Here is a 25031-nt window from a genome sequence, read left to right on the forward strand (position 1 = left end):
TACAGAAACTCGTTACGACACTACGGGCCAATAGAAAAACCGCACTTGAGGTTATTATAAAATTTTATGCATACTTTTTATCTAAATTATTATAATAAATAATTAACAATAGTCCTTACAATTGATTTTTTCATTTGTTTAAATACATCATTTATGTTACTTGAGTAACTAAGACAATTACGAATATCACCTGATTATTATTGTAGGTATCATTTTTAAATGTCGACCAAATTTGATAAATTCTGAATCTCTTGAAATGGAGGTGGTTCCTCGATATGAATATGAGGTTATTATTCCACCGGAAGGTGGTTGCGTTTCTCTTGAATCAAACGTATACAATCTGAATAATATTCATAAACGAAATACTGACGATCAGTACGGTGTATTTTTCATTGATCCAACTACAAACGATACAGTTAATTCACATGAGCTTTTAAGAGGTGAAAGTATCCATGAAACAACAGACGCAATGAGAATAACCGACCACACGTCTTTACGACAACACGCAGATATTTGTAGCATCGCTTCTATCACACTACCTGCTCATTTGCAGTACCTAGAGCCTACTCAGCAATGCAGACCAAGCTTTCATCATCATTGTCTTCCGCTTCAACTAAAGTATTTTCATTCGTTAAGGAACTTTACATTACTAAGCCAGATTGGCGTTGGACAATTTAGTAGTGTCTATCGTGCTGAGTGCAATCAACCTTTTGGTCTTAATGTAGCCCTTAAAGTTATCAAGGTATGTACACTGCCCTGAGCGTTGATATTGTATAGTGTTACTTTACTATTCTTCTCAAGGATATGAGATTTTGGTTGGTCAATATCTTCGTAACACATAATTTTCTGTGTTACCATTTTCGTGCATCGTCTAGGTGTGGTAACATTCGTTGAATGGTATGGTATATCTTTGACTAGGCTTTTAGTTAGCACTTCAGCTACGAGTTCATTAAAACATTACTCATTTCTTTTTCTGTTATTATCTGATAAACAGGATTTTCTTACACTATCATTTATCTTTGATTATCATACTTTTTGAAATATTTTGAACTACAGGTGAAGTTTCTGTACAACAGAGTTAGCTAAATGCATAAGAGCACTATATCTCGAATACGTAGTGCACCAACTCAGAGAAATAGTGGGGTAAATATTGATGAATTATCTGCATACGCTACTTTGTCCAACTACGAAGTGCAAGGGTCTATTGGACAAGGTCAGTTTTCAACCGTGTGGCAAGCCTTTCACCTTCCGTCCTGTCAGACAGTTGCTATGAAAAAAATTAAGGTTAATCTAGTTTTCTGTGACTGTCGTTCACATTTGTTGTCCACCACACAGATGTTGTGTATGTAGATTTAGATTTGATTATTTGCATGCGAACCAAACAATGTATCAATTTTTGTCTAAAGTGACATCAGTTAAGAAGTTATAATTCGGTTTATTTCTAACCCTAGTTATCATAGGTTTTGCACCTTTGACTGACCTTGTCCTCTGTAAAGCCCATAAATGTTTGAGCGATTTATATGATCTGTAACATAAAGCACAACTTTAAGGCAAAGAAACATCAGTGAGAGCAAAAACGTTTATCGACACCTATATGTAAAACAAAACAGGCGTTTATCCAGCTTTTCAGTACATATACTTGCTTTCTGGTAATTTTTTTGTTTATGACACATACTTACTTGTATTAATAGGATGGACAAGCTTTTGTGAGGATTTTCTAGTTTTAAATTAGGTAAACAAATATATTTCGTCCATATATGCTTATAGAGAAACTCACTACGCTTTTATTTGTGCTGGTTTGCTAATCCTTTTTCGACCATTAGTTTTAAACATTTGGCCGGTGGTATTGTGCTCATAACTCAAAACATTCATTCGGTTGTAATTCTTACATTAAACTATCAAATGTTACATGTTAAATTCTCTTTATTTATGAGTTTATAAAACTGACGATATGAAAAATATGATTATGTTGTTGCGTCACCTCTTCAAATATCAGGACAGCTAATAGCCGCTGTAATGTGAATGAATCTAGTGTCACTTTCTGGGCCGAAATTTGAATTCTATGTACTCTGGTATTTTGCTAGAATAAGTAGCAGAGTTGAATGTTCCACATAAAACGGAGCTCGTGGACCGGTTCCAAAAGTACCACAGTAGCTGCAAGTGGACCAGAGCTTGAAGACAAGAAAAATCCACAAACGCAATTGAGTATATTGTATTAGGGTAATGAATGAAGCAAAAGTTATGAAAAAATTGGTTGTTTCATACACCACGTTGATTTTAATAAATAACAGATGGCATAGAGTTTTTAAAGAATAGTGGATTGTGGCTAGAACTAAGAAGAAGAAATCGTAACCTCCTAAATTGGGTTGGGCCGGTTTGCTGGAATTATCAAGCTTTTACTCAGTTACATAATTCAAACACAATTTTTACACCAAACGTATTAGATATCCTTGATGCTCAACTTCCATTAGGTTATTTACTTAAGTTTTGACGAATGTGCGCACAAATAAATGGCTGTAGGCTTTTTCATGGAGATGTTCAGGATACTAAGGATTACCGAGTAAACGCGGTGCATAGGAAAATTAAAATCGGATCTAGTGATTAAGTTGAATGTTTTCTACTTTTTCACAAATTATGGAGATGTCACTACTATATATGCCTCTGTTCCTTGACTGTTAACTGTGGAAGATGGGATACATTCATGACATTTATCTGGTCGCTGGTGAAAATTCTTTCTGTTATGTTACTGTGGTTGAAGACTAAGGTCAATACATTCAAGTATCAGTTTCAGTGTTACAAAAAAACCAAATGAAAACACAAATTCAAGACTTTGCATATTTAACGTACCTAAAGTAAATACATTTATGCTTTATTGTGGTACTAAGATAAGAATGTTTAAAAGCTCAAAACCCTACCAAACAATTTGAATACCCCTACATAACGAAAGCTTACAAGCACTTTCTGTAGATTCAACATACATTTAATGGCAACTGAGCATATCTATGTCACTGCTATATGCTAACGCAAATCCTCTCTCAATACAGCATTACACATGGCTGAAAGTTTATCTCAACTTTCACGCAGATGAATATCTATTTGATCTCCGTAAAATTGACAGCTGTAAAAGAAATGGCAAACAAGTTACTCCTTTGCTTTTTTGTATTAACATTGAATTATGCTTGCCTTTTTAGAAAAAGCAAGAACAGAAAATTGGTCAGAATAGCATAAATCCACTTTATTTCGTTAGATTCTCATCGGCTGTTTTCAACCTATCATACTTTTATATCAAAATTATCATAAAGTTGACATACTTATAACAAGGAAATTAGTCAAATGTGGACATTTATCGTCATTGTGAAGTGGCGATCCAGACAAATATGAGATTAAAGAGGTACAAAGAGTGTTGTAAATAAATATAATATGTGAGAGAAGATTCTGCACCATCAGCTACAGTAACAACAGACTACACAGCTAAAAATATCAAGTGACTACATGATGAAGTAAATGAGTGCGAATTGGCGTTAATTAAGAGTAACCCAATTCGGGATTAAACAGTTAGTTAAATATACACTTAAAGATTTTTTAATTTATTGATTGTGTTAATTATATAAATATTGCTGGTAAGTCGATGGTTTTTCTTAATGTAACATTATTGCTTACCGAATTACCACTTTCTGAAACCACCGACACAATTTGCCAACAACTTCAACTCCTATCTTTATTAGTGTCAGAACTCAAATGCACACTTATTATGTGCATGTAAGAGGTTAAATTTCGAATTGACAACAACATATGCCGTCAAGCTTGCGATGCGACAATCGGCAGTCCATTTGTCTTTGTTCTGATAGATATATTTATGTTCAGCTATTGATTATATGGCGTATAATATGCAGTATGTCGATGACATCTTTATTGTATGTAATGATCAATAACAAGTAAAATACATGTTAAACTTATCCAACGATGCTCATAAAAATATCCCGTTTATCATGGAACATGAAAAGGTTGATAAGTTCCATTTTCTCGATGCCGCCATACAACACAAGGCCGATAGAACAATTGGACGGCAGATTACCGAAAAAATACATGGAATGGGGTTTATTTGAAATTGAACATTCTTTTATATTAGTTACCTAAGGCCACTTAGTAAAACGCTATTTCATGGAGTATAAAGAAGATGTACTACTCATACTTTAGAAGGAGTACTGATGAATGTCATAAAAATGTCCGACGAACAATGAGTATCCGCAAAAGCTTACCGAGAAATGTAAGAAATTTAGAGGAACTAGACTTGAGAAAACCACAGTAGACAACAAACCTATGTTTAGTTCAAATTGATTTTAAAGGTGATGACATTGGAGCGGCAAAAAACTGAAACTAAGAACTACATCCATCAAAAGGTATCCTAAGCAAAGCTGACTTCTACAAAAAAATATGTTCTTTACTGCAATTAGAGATAGATAGGTACCACTTTCACGCTGCCCCCAACTCCGCATAAAAACCTAACTGTAGAACAGACAGCAGTTCCTACGTTTGATTCTAATAACTTCCCCAAAAGTGTTGGATCAGTGGGACAAGAGGCTTTTAACGATGCTATTTCAAAACATCTCGTTGACACAGAACTTCATGTTGATGAGCTTAAACCTTTTGCGACTGTCAGTCAACAATAAAATTCTAATCTTCTTAAACTTTTCAAGGCCATAATCACCAAAGGCCTCAAGCCCGAATTATGTTTCCATAAAGATGTAGTTGTATATGTCTTTTTATTGTGGTAACATTACCCTCGTTTCATCATATCGCTCTTGCAACTCTATTTCTAACTTCGATTACGCCACCTCCTCCGAATTCATAATTATATTTTAACTGTTTAATCCCGAATTGGGTTACTCTTAATTAACGCCAATTCGCACTCATTTACTTCATCATGTAGTCACTTGATATTTTTAGCTGTGTAGTCTGTTGTTACTGTAGCTGATGGTGCAGAATCTTCTCTCACATATTATATTTATTTACAACACTCTTTGTACCTCTTTAATCTCATATTTGTCTGGATCGCCACTTCACAATGACGATAAATGTCCACATTTGACTAATTTCCTTGTTATAAGTATGTCAACTTTATGATAATTTTGATATAAAAGTATGATAGGTTGAAAACAGCCGATGAGAATCTAACGAAATAAAGTGGATTTATGCTATTCTGACCAATTCTCTATTCTTGACCTTTTCAAAATGATAAAGGGATAAAAGGTATGATTTTTGTTTTTTCCGGAATTCAAATACCGGTTTTATTCTAGTACTTTCGGAGATTTTCATAAGCTAAAGTACTCTCGGTATTCATTCTGTTCCTGGCTTTTTTGGTAAAACGAACACGTATAAATTTAAGCCAAGGACTTGAGTTAATTAACTTATTTTGTGTAACTACCGTATGCTTTGGTGGATTAAACGGAGATAAACCTTGATTGCATGTCCAACTGCGTTTTGTCAATTCTAGACTAATAATTTGGTTTGCTTTTATCAGTATAAAATTCTTATGTAGAAAAAGGTAGTGTAACTTGTGTTTAGATTATGAAAATTTTTGTTCCGGAAACATGATGTTGCCTCAATACTTAATGGCTGCACCATGGATTACTTAACGTAGGCCATTCGTCTGGTGTTTGAAATACTCATCCAAAAGTGGCTAAGAAGCTTCTAATTTAATGCTAATGTAACTGAATAAATAAAATGACTTGCCTATTACACAAATTTGTGTATTGTAGACTTTAAATCTGAAGACAGTATTTATATAAACCTGTTTACAGAATCAAACTTAACAGAACACCGTAATGTAATATTACAGTTTTAAAACGAAACTTTTGCTTGCAGATATCTCCTTTAATCTTAAGAAAGTTAAAGCTCTGTTTATATTGAACTTAATACAAAATTTTGTTTTGTTTGTTCCTAGTTTGATGAGAGTCGAGAGCGGTTGTTATAATTACGATCTTACTAAAAAACTTTGTTTGTAACAATATTTCTGACAAAGCCATCTGTTATTTCTTCAGGCATTATTATTATTATTACATTTATTGAGGTCTTCTTATGTTTATATGCTTATCATGTATCTGGAATTGTTTGTACTTAATAATTTTCATTACTTATAATGCTCTACTTGTGTCAATGATATTTTGTAAATATGGATACTTATATAGTCACTAAGTATATTTTTATCGATGAATTTATTGATTTGATTATTTGTCTGATATTCTTTCCACAGATATTTGAAATGGTCGATGCAAAAGCACGTCAAGATTGCATAAAAGAGATAGACCTATTGAAAGTGAGTTACAGTTGTCTTTTATACGCTTTATTGATTGAAAAAGTAAAATGTTGTTTTATTTTATAAAAACACTATTTTTTCACTCGGTCGCATATGATAAGGTTATTCTGTAGCTTTTGACAATCTAAACAGGTTATCAGGTAATTAGTACAACAGTTATTTTCGGATAGTATAATTCTTAATGTTTCTAGAAAACATTGTATATTTCACATATTTCAATGATTTAAGCGTACATATCCCCATCAATCAAATTAACTGATAGTTTGTCAAAGGTAGAATGCAAGCAAATAGGACGACAGTGATTTAAATGTAAAATTTAGATAAATATCGCTTTGATTTTGGTTAGTGAATGTTCGTCCATCAAATCGGTGTATCAGAGAAACACAATAAAACTATCATCTGGTTTCTATTCAGCATTACACTACTTTCTGTAAATTTTAAACTTAAGTGAAACCCTCGTACAAATATGGTAACTTAATACAATTCTTCCACCTTACAGAAAATTGACTTTAGTTTTCTGAAAATTAAACATTTTCACCTAATGCAACAGTTTTATTTTTGAAAATACTGGATTTTATGACTTTATACTACTTATGTTTGATAGTAGTAATATCACGGGAAATGAAAATATCACTAATGAAAAGAATTTTTCGCATTACTTGTCCAGAAAAACTGATTTCAAATACATAATCATTATAACTACCTCATTAATATTCTACCTATTTGCAAGGAATAATAACTGCATTGATCATTTGTAATCCTTCAACTAGTTATATGTGTTAGTAGTGTTGCATTTTCGTTCTCATAGTGATTAGGTTAACAAATGTTTAGATTTGTTTTGTTTATTCAATCCAAAATAACACAATTAAAATTAATATTAGACAAAACACTAGACCTATTCAAAACATTTTTTATGTTTATTTTAAAAATATGAGGGACATAGAATATGCTTACTGATGTCACTCAAATTTAACTGATAAACTGTGATTCATTTCAATAATAATAATAATAATAATAATAATAATAATAATAATAGAGTGAACATCAACTCTGAGATGCAGGTACATCCAGCTGACGAGTCCCAAATAGGACGAAACGCGCTTCCTGGATTCCACTGTTAGCTACTATCCATCTTTGCTTACTATGCTTGTGAGTTCAGGCTATATCGAGGCAATGCGCACAGTATGCACATATGCTAATTAGAGACTGACCAGTTGCAGTCCTAAAACATCAATGGGAAGATTCAAACAAAACAATACTAAGTGAATAATTTGATTTGAAAATAGCTAAATTGAACTAAACAAGATTGGGATATATGAAGCTTATCAACTGTATATTTCATTCATAGACTCTTCTTAGAGTGTATATCTACATATGAAGCCTTAATATATTTTTTAAAATTATTCAAAGAAAATGATATGACTTAAATGGTTGTATAGATATTTGGTAATTCCTTTCTTTATGTTTCACCATAAGTGACCGGAAGTATTAAGAATAAAACTAACTTGTTTATTGGGTAAGTTATTTTTTTAATAGAAATAAATGGAAGTAGTATTCATTAATCACTTCTAGTTACTACGATTCACCCACTCTTTTTTATTTAATATATATACTTCATTATTTAATGGATTATTTAACTAGAGATTAGATCATCCAAATGTCATACGTTATTTGGCATCTTTTGTGGAGAACAATGAATTAATTATTGTTTTGGAACTTGCAGATGCGGGTGACCTATCTCACATGATAAAGGTAATTGAAATATTAATCATAAATTGTTGCTATTAATATTTAGCTTCATTATTGACAAGGGATTGAATTCATGAATAGACTTAAACAATTTTTCATTAGAATAATAGTAAAAATATTCTTGGAATAACAGCGAGTACTATGTTTTGATGGTTATCTATTCACTAAGAGTCAAATGTTATTTCGAATACTATAAATTAAACAACTATTCCGATTGTTTTGAAGCCCTTCATTAATAGGTATTAGATCACCATAATTAACTTTTTCATCAATTCGAAACTTCAAATTTCGGTTTATCTTCTTTTCAAGGGGACTAGATCAAAAGTAACTGAGCTGATGGAATATACTGTTATTTAGTAGATATGTTGAGCATACTTGATTATATTAAAATATTTTCAAGTCTTTTGATGCAGAGTGATCAATACATTATCAAGGTTTTACTAAAATCTCGTTAAAACGTTGTTATAGCAACATATACCCTACTAACCAAGTCTAAATACATCACTTCAGTGGGGTTTCATGCTGCTGACTAAAATATATCATTTATGATGTACACTGTTTTTAACATTATTCACAATATTTTAGATCGCTCTACTTCTTTTGATAAAACAATTTAAGCCACTATTTCCTGCTAAGTAAGTCATTCTAAGTTGATAATACAAATTGATGTTCAAACCTTTGTTAGTTAACAAATTAAACGTTAAGTATAAACCAATAGTTAGGTTATAGTCTATGTGGTGCTGTAGTCCAAATTATTAGAATAAGGTAATTATGAAACAAAAAGATCGAATCATTATATTAATTACCACACAACAAACAATTCAGACAAATTATTTATTAGTTCATATGTGTAATCTTGGCTTTGATAGATAAGTATTGATCTACTAAACTTAAAACATTGAATGATGTGGGTATGAATAACCAATAACCCATGATTTTTATTATGATGACAACTATTCTCTACTTAAAGTTTTAGTTTAGCAGAAGTTTCTTTGAAGTTATACTACTCACTTATCAGTAATCGTCAATGCTTGTCGTTTAAATAGATGTCATTTTAAATGAGTGTAACAATATTTATGAACTAGTTGTCAGATATTCTTTCTTGTCATTCTTTCAATGAACTATTTCTCCTTATTTTTAAGCATTTTAGAAAGAAAAAGAGATTAATCCCTGAAAAAACTATATGGAAGTATTTCGTTCAAATTAGTAGTGGACTGGATCATATGCATTCGAAACGTATCATGCACCGAGGTAATATATATATATATATATATATATATATATATATATATTAGTTCGGCCGATTTTTTGTGTTAGTGGCTGTGGGTGACTCTAGAACCTGACAAACTCTAATTAAATAAGGGCCGATAAGTTGGTTGGATGCAACCTTTTAAGTTCATCGATTTAGGTGTTTCTTAATTTTAGTGGTTAGTTTTCGTCTCTTAAAGTGTTGAGAAACACTATAGATTACACTCTATTATATACAGCTAAACATTCGTTTATCCATCAATCTGCTCTTCTATAATTTAATCACTTTAATTTTACATATATCAATAATGTATTCGACTGCTCCACCTTCAAAGTGATTTCAATTGAGTAAGAAAGGATTTTGGGTATGGTTATCATCGTCTTGGCGCCAACTTATCTAATTATATTCACTCTAAACATAGAGATTAGCGTTACTGAGTTCAAGTTGTCTTTTGTTTTCATTCCTTTGTATTGTTAGTAACTTTTTGTGATTCAATAATAAAACAAAGATTCGAACAATCTGGTAATATGAAATATAAGAAACCGTTTAAAATATCGAATCCATTTTGTTGTTATCTTGAATAACGAATAAGTGTCACAACATTAATTCTGAAAATTTTTAGTTTGAAACATAAGGGTTGGTTATGAAGATAATTATAGACTTCAGTATGGGGATTTTTGGAGATTGTAGTATTTTAACAGATGAATCCATGATCTTGCTCAACCCTTTATTCATTATCTTAGGTGGACAACTTTTTCACTCCCGATATGGATTGGACTCCACTGGTCATGGCTTCTCACTAGGACTCCGGGAAATCCATGTTGAAGCTAGTCACTAGTGAGCACATGATTATTATCAGTATGGGGATGTGTGGAGTTTGTAGTACTTTCACAGTTGAATTCACGAGTCGATCTAAGCTAGACTTGTTTAACTTATCCAGAACGATTAGTTAAAAACTATTTTTGTATCTAGTCTACTTAAAAAAAAGTCAAAAAGATGATAAAGGTAGCTAGCAAATATAGTTTACCAGTTGTCAGACGTTCCAGCCAACATGAGAAGGTAACAATGTATAATAATTTGGTTGGTGAATAGACATATAATTTTCTTTTACCTTACTCGCTGTATACTCCTAACGTTTTATCAAAACATTTATTATGGTCATAATTAAAAAAGACTACAACAAATAATGTCCCCTAGTTGTTAATAATTTTTCTATATCCTTCAACTATACAGTGCTGGAATTGGAACCTATTTTATCCTTTGTTTTCATAATTAAAGTATTCTTCAGTCATAGTTCTCATTTATTTTTTTTCTTTTATTATTTGCATAACGATGTTTATATTATTCCTTCAATTTCATCACATAATTTTCTTTTGTATTTATTTTCTTTATACAATATGCGATATAATTGAAGTGTAAGAAATAATACCGCATCTAATCAACTAAATTAGGTCATTCTGTATAATAAGGATGTTTTCATGTTACCCTGGTAACCACACATCATCGGTATTGATAATTAATAATAATAATAATTATTATTATTATTATTGTAGGAATAACATCATGCTAATTATAATAATGAATTAACATAACCCAACCTTCCCAAAGACAGCAAATAATCCACACACAGAAAGAAACGATAATAAATGAAATTTGCTAATGTACAATCCCATTTTATCTTAAAAAACTAGTTCAGTGGTATTTGTTTTCATTTCTATTTGATCCACATAGTATTTCCATCAGGCAAAAATTGGGAAAAGAAAAACAATATAACACAAAATAGATATTTCTGAAAAAAATTAAAAACGATAACAGGAATCCTCATAGAAACATTTATACTTGATGGATAGTGGCTAGCAGTGGCACTCGTCAGCTGAATGTACCTGCATCTCAGAGTTGATGTTCACTCTGGGACTCGAACCCAGTACCTTTTTCTTCAGACGCCATGATCAGTTGCAGTCCTAAACATCAATGAGAAGATTCAAACAAACGATACTAAGTGAATTTATACTTGAATCTAATTATGATAATAGAAATTATTTTGTTAGGAAGATTGGACTCAAAATCATGCATATTAGCTTGAAGTGATTCATGAAATCAGCCCGACAAAAGCTTTAGAAATTTTGTTGAATCCATGCTGATAGATTTCGATGTATTTAGAATATTTGTATAATGATTCATTTTATTTATACAACGACATTTAATTACACTGAATATAATTTCTTTTATATGTTTGTTAGATATCAAGCCTGCCAATGTATTTATCAATGTTAAAGGTCAGGTGAAACTAGGAGACCTTGGATTAGGGAGATATTTTAGTTCAAAGACTATGGCAGCTCACTCCTTAGGTAAGCCATTCTTATCCCTTTTTCCTTGTTATGAATTTCAACAAATCTTTGGCTTTGCACACGAAGCATAGAACATCTGATGATTGAAATATAGAATATAGTTTGAATTGTTTTCGGGATATTATTAAATATTACAGTAATACAAATCGAATCGAGGAGAAGAGAGGCAAGGTAAAGGCTAAAGGAGGCAAATCGAAGAAAGGCAAAACAAAGTGAATAATTAACAAGGTCAAAATGTAACTCAAGAAGAATGAATAAATTAGTCTGTCTAGAAACTAGAGCAACCCATGTGGGTTCGACATAGGGCAAGCCACTACAAATGTGAGGTTGAAGGAACACAGACATTGTTTGAAAAATGTTCCCAAATCTTCGATTGATCTGATGAAACTTGAGAATAGGTCGACGATAACGTTACATGAGTTAAAAACAGGACACAAGACCAATTTCGAAGGGATCAAAATACTTCAGAAAGGGTTTAACACACATAAAGGAAGACTGACGGAAGAAGCATTTTAGATATGAGCCATTAAAAATAGCTTGAACAGAAAAGATAGTATTTAACTAGCTACCACTTGGCAAATGTTTATTGACAAGCATTTGGACCCTTTCATTATCCAATCTATTTATTTCACACACGTCGTTATTCTGACAGAAATTAATCTGGGATATTTTATCAGTACAATTATCTATTTGATGTTTCTCATTTCACATGCACATCGACTGTTCAGAAATAATTTCAACTTTCAACTTGTACTTTTACTTCATATAAAAACAAATTGACACTTAATATCAACTATTAATAACTCAATCCCAGACACACACAAATACACACTATCATTCATTCATTTATGTGAACTGCTCACCTGATTCTCATATAACTGACTCATGTTATCCTACTTACTAAAGTCAGCATCTGAATATGATTGGAAAAGTACAGTGAAAATTTGATTTGATTTTTGAACATTATATATTTCTTTGATAATTTTGATCCTGATTATTACCCTGAAGAGGTGTAGACAAGATTGCTGGACGAAACATTGGAAATATTCGAATTTCGATCTCTGAGATTATTTCTATTGTGACGAGCGGTATCTGAAGTCTGATACTAATACACTGTAGACCATCTACGTTGGTGGTCTATGTCGAAATGATTGGGGGCCTACTAGAGTTAAACGAGAATGGTGACGAACCAACTAACGCTGAAGTCACACCTCGCGATCGGCCCTTACGTGGTTTGAACCATCGACGCATCAAAGGATCATGGACGCTATGGAGACTGTACAACACAAAAAACGTTATTACAAGAATATATTAGTTAAGGTACAACCACGGAAGTACAGAAGTGAAAGAACAACCACTGCCGCGTGGGCCAGTCCATGGCATATAATTGATTGATGCGCGTTGACTATCCTTGACTTTGACAGGGATCAATGATCTGTTCGATATTCAGTGACCCTACAATACTTCCCCACCAGATTCAACGGCCGTTTGAATCGATACCAAACATGTTGGGAGTAGTCGCGCGCCGGAGGTTGCCAGACGATTAATATGAATCCTCCGGGTATTGCCGAGCTGTAAGAGAAATGGAAAGGAGGCTGCAGAAACTGATCGGGAAACAACGAGTAATAACACGTAACAAGGACGTTGGTTGAATGTTAAGCGATCAACCATAGAAATAATAGAAAAAGAAATATTTTAGAGTTTTATCAAGTCGCGTTGAAAAAGATAGCTCTGACAAGTGGTTGAGTTCCTCAGATGAGAAACGTTAAGTTTGCCGCAAGAGTAGTGATGTCACAGTGATAGTACGATAAGTGTATTATCAATCGATGCCGATGCTTGTACTGCTATCGGTTCAGAGTAGAAAGTCAGTAAGTGTCGTTGAAAAACTGTTCGTAAGCGTCGATTTCTAGTTATATCTATATTTAACAGACTAACTGTAAGTACAAAAGTATAACCGTGAAGATAAATCGTGGTTTCCTTGTGCGAAGCTTCTGATCAACTTGCAGTCAGTTTGGAAAAACTGATAACTGCTGTGAAAATCAATAAGGGTCGAAGAATACAGAGCGAGAGCGAAGGTGGCACGATGAAGTCACTAAAAGATGATAAACGGTGGGTGCTGCACATGTGTTTGATGAGTGAACCGAAAAATGTCGAAAAGAACATAAGAAACCAAGAGTGTCACTCTGGACTCATGTCAATGATATCGGTGAAAAATGCTGTCAGTGTTGGGGTCGAGACAACAATATCGTTGTCAGTTTGCAGGAGATGCGCTCGACTGCGTAAACCAATGATTCGCGTGAATGAGTGTCGTCAAACCACCAATTGAACTGGACAGGCTTTAGATCATCGAGTAGTTGAACAGCCGATTGATGTACCGAAATCATCTATTAGATAACAGCCACGCGGAAACAATACTTCATAGGATAAAAAAATACGACGTCGAATTTGAATAACTACAATAGTTCGGATGTGTTGTAATGTCACATCGAAGTGACATCATTTCGTATACTGACAATTGTACTGAACGTTCGGGTGGGCATCGGTAATATAGTAATTGGATGTGCAATAGCAAACATATACGAAAATTTGCGCGGGGTTCGTGGAGAATTTCAGAGGTCGTTTAGATATTTTCCAAACCCGTATTGCATGTGAATAAGCGGAGGACGAAATTGAAGTGATTTTCGTGCGATAAGGAAATCGAGCCATGATTTACTGTGTGAGATAACAGCAAATACAAAGCGCATAGTAAACATTAATTTAAATGGTAACCACCAATGTAACTAAAGTTTAGGTTTAGATAACGTGATCGTTTCATAAAAAAGCATATTATTTAGCGCTAAGTGACATCAAGTACGACGAAGTGTCTCATTAAGACATGGACTAAGATTGCTCAAGTACATGAAATACGTTTTTTCGGAGTATGTTGACTTACGAGTCATAAATGTACATAGTTTCGACTCAAATTTGACGGCAGTGACAGATTATATGACTACTCGAAGTGGAAGTAGCCGCAAAACGTTATTAAACATCATAAATATTATACGAAATTAACTATCGCAATTATGAAACTCGCCTGGGTTACTCTTGCTCCAAAGTAATTGAAATTTGTTGATTAAATTCGTAGATTAACGAAGCGTTGTAGACTGAATTGGTATACGTCCAAATTTAATTTGAGCCAAACACGTAGCATTGCCTGGCGAAACAGTCTAAAAAAGATCTGACATTGCAAGAAATTTATAGTTCAAACTCACCGTAAATTTGTAGCATTTGTATCCTCTGATTCGCCATGGAACTCAGCAATTGGAAATTAGGCAGGCAGTGGTTAAAAAAGTAAAATATTCTAGTAGAGAGTTTCTGATAGTAGTTAGTTGATAGTGATTAAGCAGAAAGATGAATTTATAATCGACAGTTAATCCTGTATTGGTTATACAAGTGGATAGGTTGCAAACAGATATGCGTTCGTGTTGCCTTGAGACTATACTTACGAGTGGTTGATATTTTAACAGACATATTACACAGGAGCATTTACATGCTGCTAATGCTTGTTAAAGAACCACAATAGTCGATTATAGTCGTAGTTGATTGGTTAGTTCTATCGATTGAACTAATTATTTCAGTTGAAACACTAATCAACATTGATATGAAGCAACGAATGTTCACAGAAACTGATAAAGATAGCCGAAGTTAAAAATGAAAAATAATAAGTATAGAATGCAATAAAAAAGATCATAATGATAGGTTGCGTTATTCGAAGTCTTGCTCACCAGTGTAGACCATCTACGTTGGTGGTCTATGTCGAAATGATTGGGGGCCTACTAGAGTTAAACGAGAATGGTGACGAACCAACTAACGCTGAAGTCACACCTCGCGACCGGCCCTTACGTGGTTTGAACCATCGACGCATCAAAGGATCATGGACGCTATGGAGACTGTACAACACAAAAAACGTTATTACAAGAATATATTAGTTAAGGTACAACCACGGAAGTACAGAAGTGAAAGAACAACCACTGCCGCGTGGGCCAGTCCATGGCATATAATTGATTGATGCGCGTTGACTATCCTTGACTTTGACAGGGATCAATGATCTGTTCGATATTCAGTGACCCTACAACACGATGTAGCAAGCGCTTACAGCTCCCCCCTCAACTGCCTACTTAAACGAGAACATAAAAGTGTATTGAGCTACCGAATGAAATGCATAAATACCCATCCAAATATCTACCACCCCATCCTTAGGAAATTGACCCAGTGAAATTCACTTAACCTTTAGGTAACTTCTGGTTGCTATCGATTGACCTTTTGCTACTTCTAATTGGCTCGCCATATCAATTTCAAATACAATTTTCACATATAATGTCTTCTCTATAATTGGCGTCCAATTTCTGTCAAACTATTCGTTCTAATATTGACTAATATTCGTATAAGTGATTGTATTTTTCTTTCGCGATTAACTACATTTGAGATTATGTTAATAATTTAATATTATGGAAGCTAGTTTATATTCAAGATATCGATAGTTAGTGTAGATTTCATGTCATAATCAGTAAGAAGATATCATGTTCAGTAATTGTATCCCCAGTCTTTTAATACAAAAGAAACTTAGTATAAAAGGTAAATATTTGGCTGAATAGTATTATTATCAGAAGGGGCTTTTGTGGAGATTTAGTATTTTCATAGTTGAAAGCGTGAGTTAAGTGCTCTGGTGCGAGACTGGTAGGTCCTTGGTTCGAATCTCGAGAGGCGAGGTCGTGGATACGCACTGCTGAGGAGTCCCAAAATAGGATGAAACGGCCGCCCAGTGCTTCCAGGTTTTTCCTGTTGGTCGAGCTTCAAGTGACTCACGCTTTCAACTATGAAAATTAATAGTATTAATGAATGGTAGCCCGTTATATACAAAGCTCTCATTTCACAGTTTTCTAAGATAACAGAATAGTTTTAACAGCCGGAATTCATTATTTTCATATTAATGTCTTAAGAACACATCGTTTACTACATTACTACTTGACACTGTAGTGGTCTATTATGATAATATTTCATTATTTCGTTATTAATTAGGCTTTGTAAATGTATCAGTCATTCTATGAATCCTAAGTAATTGATATCCAACTTAAAATTTACATTTTTGTTTACTAAAAGTCAATATCAGAAAAAATATATATAATAGGATTTTCAGTTCTCTGTATATGATTATGTTTTTCCCTGGAGGTTGGAGGCAGGTTTAGAAAATGTTTATTCTTATAAAAAATATAATGAAATTCTTTATATTTCAATAGTCTTTCCCTACTTCTTTCATTACTACCTTCTAATTTTCATTATAAAAGATTCAGATAATTAGACTGAGTCAATGAAGCATACAACTTTGAATATTAGATTACAAATGATAAATTATTTAGTAGTCTTCTATCCTTCTCTGAATTTGTGTCTTTTACAATTTTTTGATTATAACTGTTAGCTTCAAAGTTTAAGGTGACTTTATGAAATGAAAATTTCAACTCTACAAACTGTTCTTTGACTGTCATGAGATTAAAAATCAAATAATTATACTACAATCAGGAGATTTATACTCTTAAATTCATTAAAGCTACTAGTGTGATGTGTGCTTCTGATGCCGACAGATATAAGTAGTATGTACTGTCAATCGTAAGTGAAATACCTGGCAGCTGAAGGTTACGAAGATCAAAGAAAAGGGAACAAGAACAGAGAATTATTGCCGTGGAAGTGAAGGAACAGTCAAGTTGAGACAATTGATTGACATTTTGCGAATTAAATATTTACTGTACGGTTCTCAGATTTCTCTAAGATGTTCTATAATTTTATGTTCAAACACATTCGATTGTCCCCACTTGTGTTCTCGTTTACTACGTTTGGTGTCGCTGCCAACCAGGAGGGAGAAGGGTGCTGTTCTGTGGACGCCGTTGAGGGATTGGAGCTGAGTCGCTAGTTTGGGCGGTCTGGTGTGAAGAGGCGACGTCGGATAGAGTATTCTGGCGAGGCGACGTTGGCTGTAGAGAGTGCCATCGACGGAGAGGAACGGTGTGACGTGCTACTTCTGAGAGGACATCGGATTTTGATAGCCCAGCAGGTCGACTACACTAGTATATTACTCACTTCTCTAAGAAATAAAAAAATCAATTAAATTAGATTTCGTAAAATAGATTGATAGACCATGTCTTCATCAGGAATTACTTACAATCGTCTAAAATAGAATAAGCAAAATGAAAAGTAATTGCTTGCATATATTTCATCAATAATATTTCTTTTAGTTGATGTAAGTAAGAATTTTTTGATTTACTTTTACAGGGAAATTTTTTTAAATAGTATTTTTGAAAGTGTATGACTACAGTAGAATATGATACAATCAAACCATCCATTTTTAGTTCAGTAGAAGAACTTTTAAACACTCCACTAGGTCATTGGACATCTAGGTAGATTTGTGAACTAGGCATTAATACCTATTTCTATCCAATAAAAAGACCAAATTGTTCATATGATAAATTATGAGTAAATCATAAACACAATGTATGTCATATTCAAAACAGCAACACTAAATGAATTAGTGACCGCTCTGTCTCAAACCTAACTATTTATAGTACAGATAAGAATAAATTAGTTTTGCTCATTATGAACAAGTACATGAAATTACATTTGTTTCTGCTAGAAATAACCATCAATTAAGGTAAATATAAAACAGTTTTAAGCTGGCTTACTTGTTTTTCTGATGAAACTATTTATTTCATTTTCTGTTGTAGTTGGTACACCCTATTACATGTCACCAGAACGAATACGTGAACAAGGTTATGATTTTGCATCAGATATATGGTCCCTTGGATGTTTACTTTATGAAATGGCCGCACTACAATCACCGTTTTATGGTGATAAGATGAATTTATTTCGTCTGTGCCAAAAAATTGAACATGGCGATTACGCTCCATTACCTAAAGAAATTTATTCAGCTGAAGTTAGTTTAGTTTATTAATGCGCTTTTATGTGCTACGCTATTGCTTAGTGGGCAGGATCCTTACTTATTGTGTGTATAGTACTTCATATTATGATTTTATTCAACTGAATTCAGCTATTTTTAAATCATGAACTATTTGTACAATGTAAATTCGTATCGCTTTACGCTTGTAGATAAGTTCCTTGATGACACACTCTACTTAGACTATTTTACGCTAAAATTATTCAGTAATAAAGGGTTCTAATTTTGATTAAATAGAGAGTCAGTAATAGTAAGCAAATATATATGCTCTATCTTTATGTAAGACTCTAGTTTCCCCGTTCTAGTTGCAGTAACTTCAGTAGTTTATAGAAGAGGACATTCTAGGAACTGTAACAAATGATTCAGTTGCATCCCATATGTTAGAAAGGACTACTAAGGGTTTGATTGGGCCAAGTATTAATTAACCGTAACTAACGAATCAATAATCAGTGTGATTTTGTGTCAACCATTATTTAATTAATGTCCGAAAGATTCCCAACACCTTTATGGTTGTAAAATGGTTTTTACCCAAGATTGACAGAAGCTGGAGAGACGTTAGAAACCAACTATTTTATCCACATTTGAGAATATCTAGAAGTGAATAACTTCAAGTTCTCCAGAAACTAAACCAAGAACCTTCATGCTTCATCTAGTAGGATAAATTTAGAAGTGACTAGCATTTAATAGTCACTAATTATATCAGTCATTGTTCTGCTGTATTTGAAAGTCATCTGACATTCACCCACTAGACCGCATGGAATTTTCCATAATATTAAATGTTTGAGTACTAGTAAGTAAGGAATCTTGCGATGACTGACTTGAAACTGTTTTCAATCTTACAACGTTTAAATCCAGTTCTTCACTTGATTAAAAATAGTTTGATAATCATTAATCTAGACGATTCATACAATTATCTTAACATCAATAAAACATGATGAGGTCAAAGTTAAAACTAGTAGGTATCTCCATAATTTACAAAAATCATAGTATATAACAAAGCCTATTTTATAAATTGAAATTATAAGTCTCTTCGAAATTCGTTGTTGAATAAAGCTGTAATTCCAACTATTTTACTGTTACCTTATTTACAAGTAAATCGTGATGAATGTCAGCATAGATTGGAACAGCAATTGATAGTAAAACTATCTAATATTTGGAAACTGAATGACAATGTTGTGACGTGCGGTATCCAAAATTTAATACTGATACACGGTGTGCTATGTGCTAGCCCCCCGAGCGAGAACACAAGAGTGAGCGAGAAAGTGTATTGGGCTACCGAATAAAATGCACAAATACTCATCCATATATATATATCCCAATGAAATGCACTTGAACTTTATGTCACTTGTGATTGCTATCGATTGACCTTTTTATTGGGCTGCTTCTGATTGGCACTCTATCTCACAAAGTGTTTTAATTTATTAACCTCTTATAAACAAGTTGACCGTTTGATAATTATAAATTGCACATCTTTTTTTTAATTCTAATCAAAACTATACTTTATCATTACAGCTTCGTGAATTAGTCACTGTATGTATACAAAAAGAACCAACGAATAGACCAACTATTACACATATTTATAATATAGCTAAAGAGATGCATGAATTACTTAATGGAAAGATTTCCTCCTCTCCTTCATGTTCTCAACTTGATTGTCGACCGTCTTCAGCCACTACAAAATAATTCCCCTCATTTTCATTGTCCTCTACATCGAATATTGTAAAAGATAATCAAATTATTAATTAAATACCATTCCAACTGCTTTTATTTATTGTCTTTCAATCTTTTCACAAACATAAATAAAAATTTTTCCCAACTGCTGTCTAACACAAGATTGCACAATTTACAAATTTTTTTTTTTCAATACTCTCATACTACTGAATTCCAAATAATCTTTGTGCTGATTGGTTTGATTTTTCTTTTTCTTGCCTTCTCTTTTTTCTTTCATTATTTTGTATCATATAGTAGTAGTTTTAGTTTTGTATAAAAAAAGATAAAAAGAACAATGAACTAGATTGAACAGTTTTCATTTACTTATATAACATCTTCAAACCCTAATCTTTCACATTAATGCCTATAATCTTACTACTTCTACTACTATGGGATTTGAATCGACAATTGCATCTCTGTGTTAATGTGGTATGGCAACTCGAACTGATGTACGTACGTATGAAGTTCTACGTTGTGACTGACTGAGAAATAGTTTGTTATAAAAGATAAACTTTTTCACCTGTGAAATGATATATCTTTTATAAGTCATGTAACATAAATTCCATAAAAAGAGTTCTTTACTTCCAATGAATTCCTTCTGTTTGTTTGAATGTTTGTTTGTTTTTGAGAGAGAAATTTCATAAACTGATTGCCTCTAATATTATTCTAGAATGTTTTTTGTTTATATTAATTATTTAATTAATACTTTCATTAGATTTAGAAAATATAATTTTATTCTTTGATTATAATTTTTTTAAACTTAATGAGTGTTATCAGAAGGGGTTTTTGTGGGGATTTAGTATTTGCATAGTTGAAAGCATGAGTCAATTGAAGCTAGATCACCAAGGAAAACCTGGAAGCACTGGACGGTCGTTTCGTCCTATTATGGGACTCCTCAGCAAAGCGCATCCACGATCTCGCCTCGCGAGATTTGAACCCAGGACATATCAGTCTCGCACCAAAGCACTTAGCCGATAGACCACTGAGCCGGAATCCAACGGTGTCAATGTCTAACTTCAACCAATCCACGAAATTGAGCAACCATTCACCAATGTCTTCAGTGAGTTGATATCTCCCAACAGACATGGTTTGAACTCTACTGGTCACTGCTTCTCACTAGAACTTCTGGATGTACTTCTTGAAGTCAGTCACTAGTGAGCATATGATTATAATCAGAAAGGGTTTTTGTGGAGATTTAGTATTTGCATAGTTGAAAGTTTGCAACATATAATGGATTCCCCATATTTCGATGCTTTCTCTTTCACCATATATTAGTTAAGAAATTTATTCATTTCAAGTTATTAACGTGATTTAGAATTTGAGGAAATGAATTTTCCATTAATATGGAATAAGTGGTTTAGAATGTATACATTATTAAGAATTGAATTGTTAACAAGGTTTTTCATAAATGCCTGGAATGACAGTTCTAGAATATTTAATAAGAAAACTTTATTACATGATATGACAAAAATCTAACAAACTTAGAAGAAACACATGTGATTTGGCTACCAAGGCAAATGAAGATTAACTTTTCTGGAGTAAATAGGTCAAGTTTAAATCTTCTCATTACTCTGAATTCTATAAAGTTTATTAATGTAGATTCGAATTATTTACTGTTTAAATATCGTATCAAATTATGTTAATAATTCGAGATAACTAGTCTTACTATATTGTATGTAACTAAGGAAGAAGCAACGAAATACAGAGAACACAGTGAATAATGTCATTCTAACTTTATTTAAATCACAAATATGTAGAAAGTTTAATACGTAAAACGGGGTGATACGCAATGACGATAAATATATAATTATTAATAATTGGATGCTAGCAATATGACTAACAGTCACTTTACAGTGTACCATGTTATATAAGTATAATAATGACTGACTGAAGACTATCCACTACAATTACATGAATAAGTAATTGTGTCTAAGATGCTCCCTTGAATTCTAAATAGTCAGTGGAAATATATTTGAGACAACTTCAATTATAATTGGTTACAAATTTAAGGTTTTCCAATGATAATGTATACATAAATGACATGTTACTTTTAGAAAATTAAAGTATAACATAAGAGATTGTGTATACAGTTAACGTGTTAAACAGGTTGACATTACTGAAACCTCATGTCACGTTTACTGTTGTTGATATGTTTTTGACTGGAATTTAATATTCCAAATCGTATTACAAACCAATAAAAATTTACTTGGTATTGTTTGCTTGTGAATTAAAACTTCACCCCATTGCATATGCAGGTGGCTATCAGGACTCAGTAGCTAAGTAGATAACGTGATGGCGTTTTAAGTGAACGGTACTGGGTTCAATTCCCAGAGTGAGCATCAACTCTGAGATGCAGGTTAATTCGGCTGACGAGTCCCAAATAAGACGAGACGCGCATCCTGGATTCCACTGTTAGCCACCATTCACCTTTGTCAATGAAAATTGGTTCGAAATTCATACCGTTGCATGAGTGAGTGGCTACATCGACTCAGTAGCTAACTAGATAAAGAATTAACTTTCTGAAGCTAAAGGTAATGGTGTAGTGCCGTGCTTCAATAATAGTTCACTTCGATAACCGTTATTGTACCAATCTTAACGGTGTATAAAATCAGAAGGCAAAAGGAAGCGGCAACTACATTTTTATTGATGAATGATGCAGACCAGAAAGCTGTGGGCACATGAGCAAGTGTAATCGAGAGAAGCATAAACGACATGCATTGGAGATGGCGGGGAAGCCAACTCATTTTAAGCAAGCGTTGATCAATATTTATAGTCAGATAAAAATGAATGACAGACATATGATGAATAAGATACGAAGTGTGCACACATATGCGCTCATATAAAAAGTACTCAAGGTTAATAAGCGAATGATTAACAAGATCAAAAGATGACTCATAATGTATAGGTGAATTAGCTTGGCCAGTAGCTAGAATAAAGTATATCGGCTTAACATATAAACTGATACTACACTGGGTTCGAATCCTGGAGTGAGCATCAACTTTAGGATGCAGATATAACAAGGTGACAGATCCTAAAAGGTGTGTCTTAATTTCCACTGCCGACCACACCACCCAATTTAGATGGAATAAATTCGCTCAAAAACTAAACTTTCACGATTCTTCACTAACTTAATTTAGTAGGAATGACCATAGAAATATGAACATGTAGGTCGCTAATTAACCAAAATTCTGCTATGATATCAATTAATTCTATGATTAATAGCCATGGTAATCAAATACTGAGCTGAGAGTTGATCCTTACTGCCATAACCTAACTAAATGTAAACTTCACTGTCGGTAAATATTAACGATATTCAACACGCAACCAAATACATTTAAGTAATCTGTTTATAGCGAAAAATATAGGCATATTGTATTTCCTATCGAAAGAATTAATGATGAATGTATTTCATTTCTTTTTCCTAAAGGTTTCAATGCAACGGAGGCATCAGTGACTAAAAACTAAATTCTTGTTCATTCACAAAGGGGTATATCTCGAAAACTTAACGATGAACCCGTTATTCAACACTAGTGTAGTGTTTGTAATTGTTTACTCGACCAAAAACTGACATACATAAACAATCGACAATGGGGTTAAATAAGTTGTAGGTTTTGATATTTATTTGGTAGCCTATATAATTGAAAGAAATACTATCTTAACGTAACCAATACCTTTTCACTATGTAAGTGCTTCGAAATTAATTTCTGTTCGAAAGTCACATGTCTAACCAAATAAAACTGGCCAATACAACTTTACTTGGATCGAACAACACCCCTTATTTAAGTAATAGAATTTATAACTTCATTCGACCAAAGAAAAAGGTGTTCACTATGGGAGTTAATACTGAGAACAAAAAAGTTGTTTTTTTACCAGTTGATGCCAGCGATCATTCTGCTCGAGCGTTCCAATGGTATCTAGATAATCTAAGAGGGAAAAACGATGAGTTACACTTTGTATATGTCATTAAACCAATATTTACAACACCAACAATTGAATTGGCCATGGCATCTTCACCAATAACCGATATTATACAATCAACACAGGAGAACATTGAAAATGCAAAGAAACTTTTACAAAAATACTTGATAAAAGCAAAGCGTTTCGGTATTTCTTGTCAAGCATTTGTTCATGTAAATGCTAAACCTGGACCAACTTTGGTAAAATTCGCTGAAGAACAGAAAGCCGATATTATAATAATTGGACCCAGAGGACTTGGTTTGATTCGTCGTACATTACTTGGCAGTGTTACAAACTATGTAATGCATCATACAAAAACTCCACTGGTAGTTATACCTCCCCCAGTAAGATAATTCTTATTTACTAGTGTTTCAGTACTAACTATACTTATTAACTCAGGATAGTTTCTATTATTTTGAAATTAATTGTCTGTACGCCATGTAATTGTTCATATTAATTTAATCCTTTCAGCGATGATACTTTGTTTTACAGTTTTTAAGTTTAGATCAATTACGTGACTGCATTTAGTTTAAAAATTATGGAAGCTTTTCGATGCTACAAAGAATGTGATTAGAACTAAGAGAATATTTTAATTTAGTAGTAAGCATAAATACTGATAAGTTTGTACAATGAGCTCTTATATCAACGGAGGCAAGTTAACTCAACTTTGTTACATAATCACTTCGATATAGTAAAACATACACTATTCATTGAACAAGC

General features: G+C 33.0%; 2 protein-coding genes across 2 annotated transcripts; both read left to right on the forward strand.

Moving 5' to 3' along the window:
• Positions 1-256: 256 nt before the first annotated feature.
• Smp_097940 (serine/threonine kinase) lies at positions 257-20327 on the forward strand (the record flags this gene model as incomplete). Its single annotated transcript, XM_018792888.1, has 7 exons — positions 257-742; positions 6254-6316; positions 7958-8068; positions 9208-9316; positions 11555-11662; positions 18415-18623; positions 20157-20327. The coding sequence occupies 7 exons, from the start codon at positions 257-259 to the stop codon at positions 20325-20327; spliced, it is 1257 nt and encodes a 418-aa protein (XP_018644025.1).
• Positions 20328-24184: 3857 nt separating this feature from the next.
• Smp_097930 (universal stress protein, putative) lies at positions 24185-24664 on the forward strand (the record flags this gene model as incomplete). The annotated part of the gene is made up of 1 exon (XM_018792889.1): positions 24185-24664. The coding sequence occupies one exon, from the start codon at positions 24185-24187 to the stop codon at positions 24662-24664; it is 480 nt and encodes a 159-aa protein (XP_018644024.1).
• Positions 24665-25031: the final 367 nt, after the last annotated feature.

The sequence above is a fragment of the Schistosoma mansoni genome, assembly GCF_000237925.1.
Source record: "Schistosoma mansoni, WGS project CABG00000000 data, chromosome 1 unplaced supercontig 0153, strain Puerto Rico, whole genome shotgun sequence".
Taxonomy (NCBI): domain Eukaryota; kingdom Metazoa; phylum Platyhelminthes; class Trematoda; order Strigeidida; family Schistosomatidae; genus Schistosoma; species Schistosoma mansoni.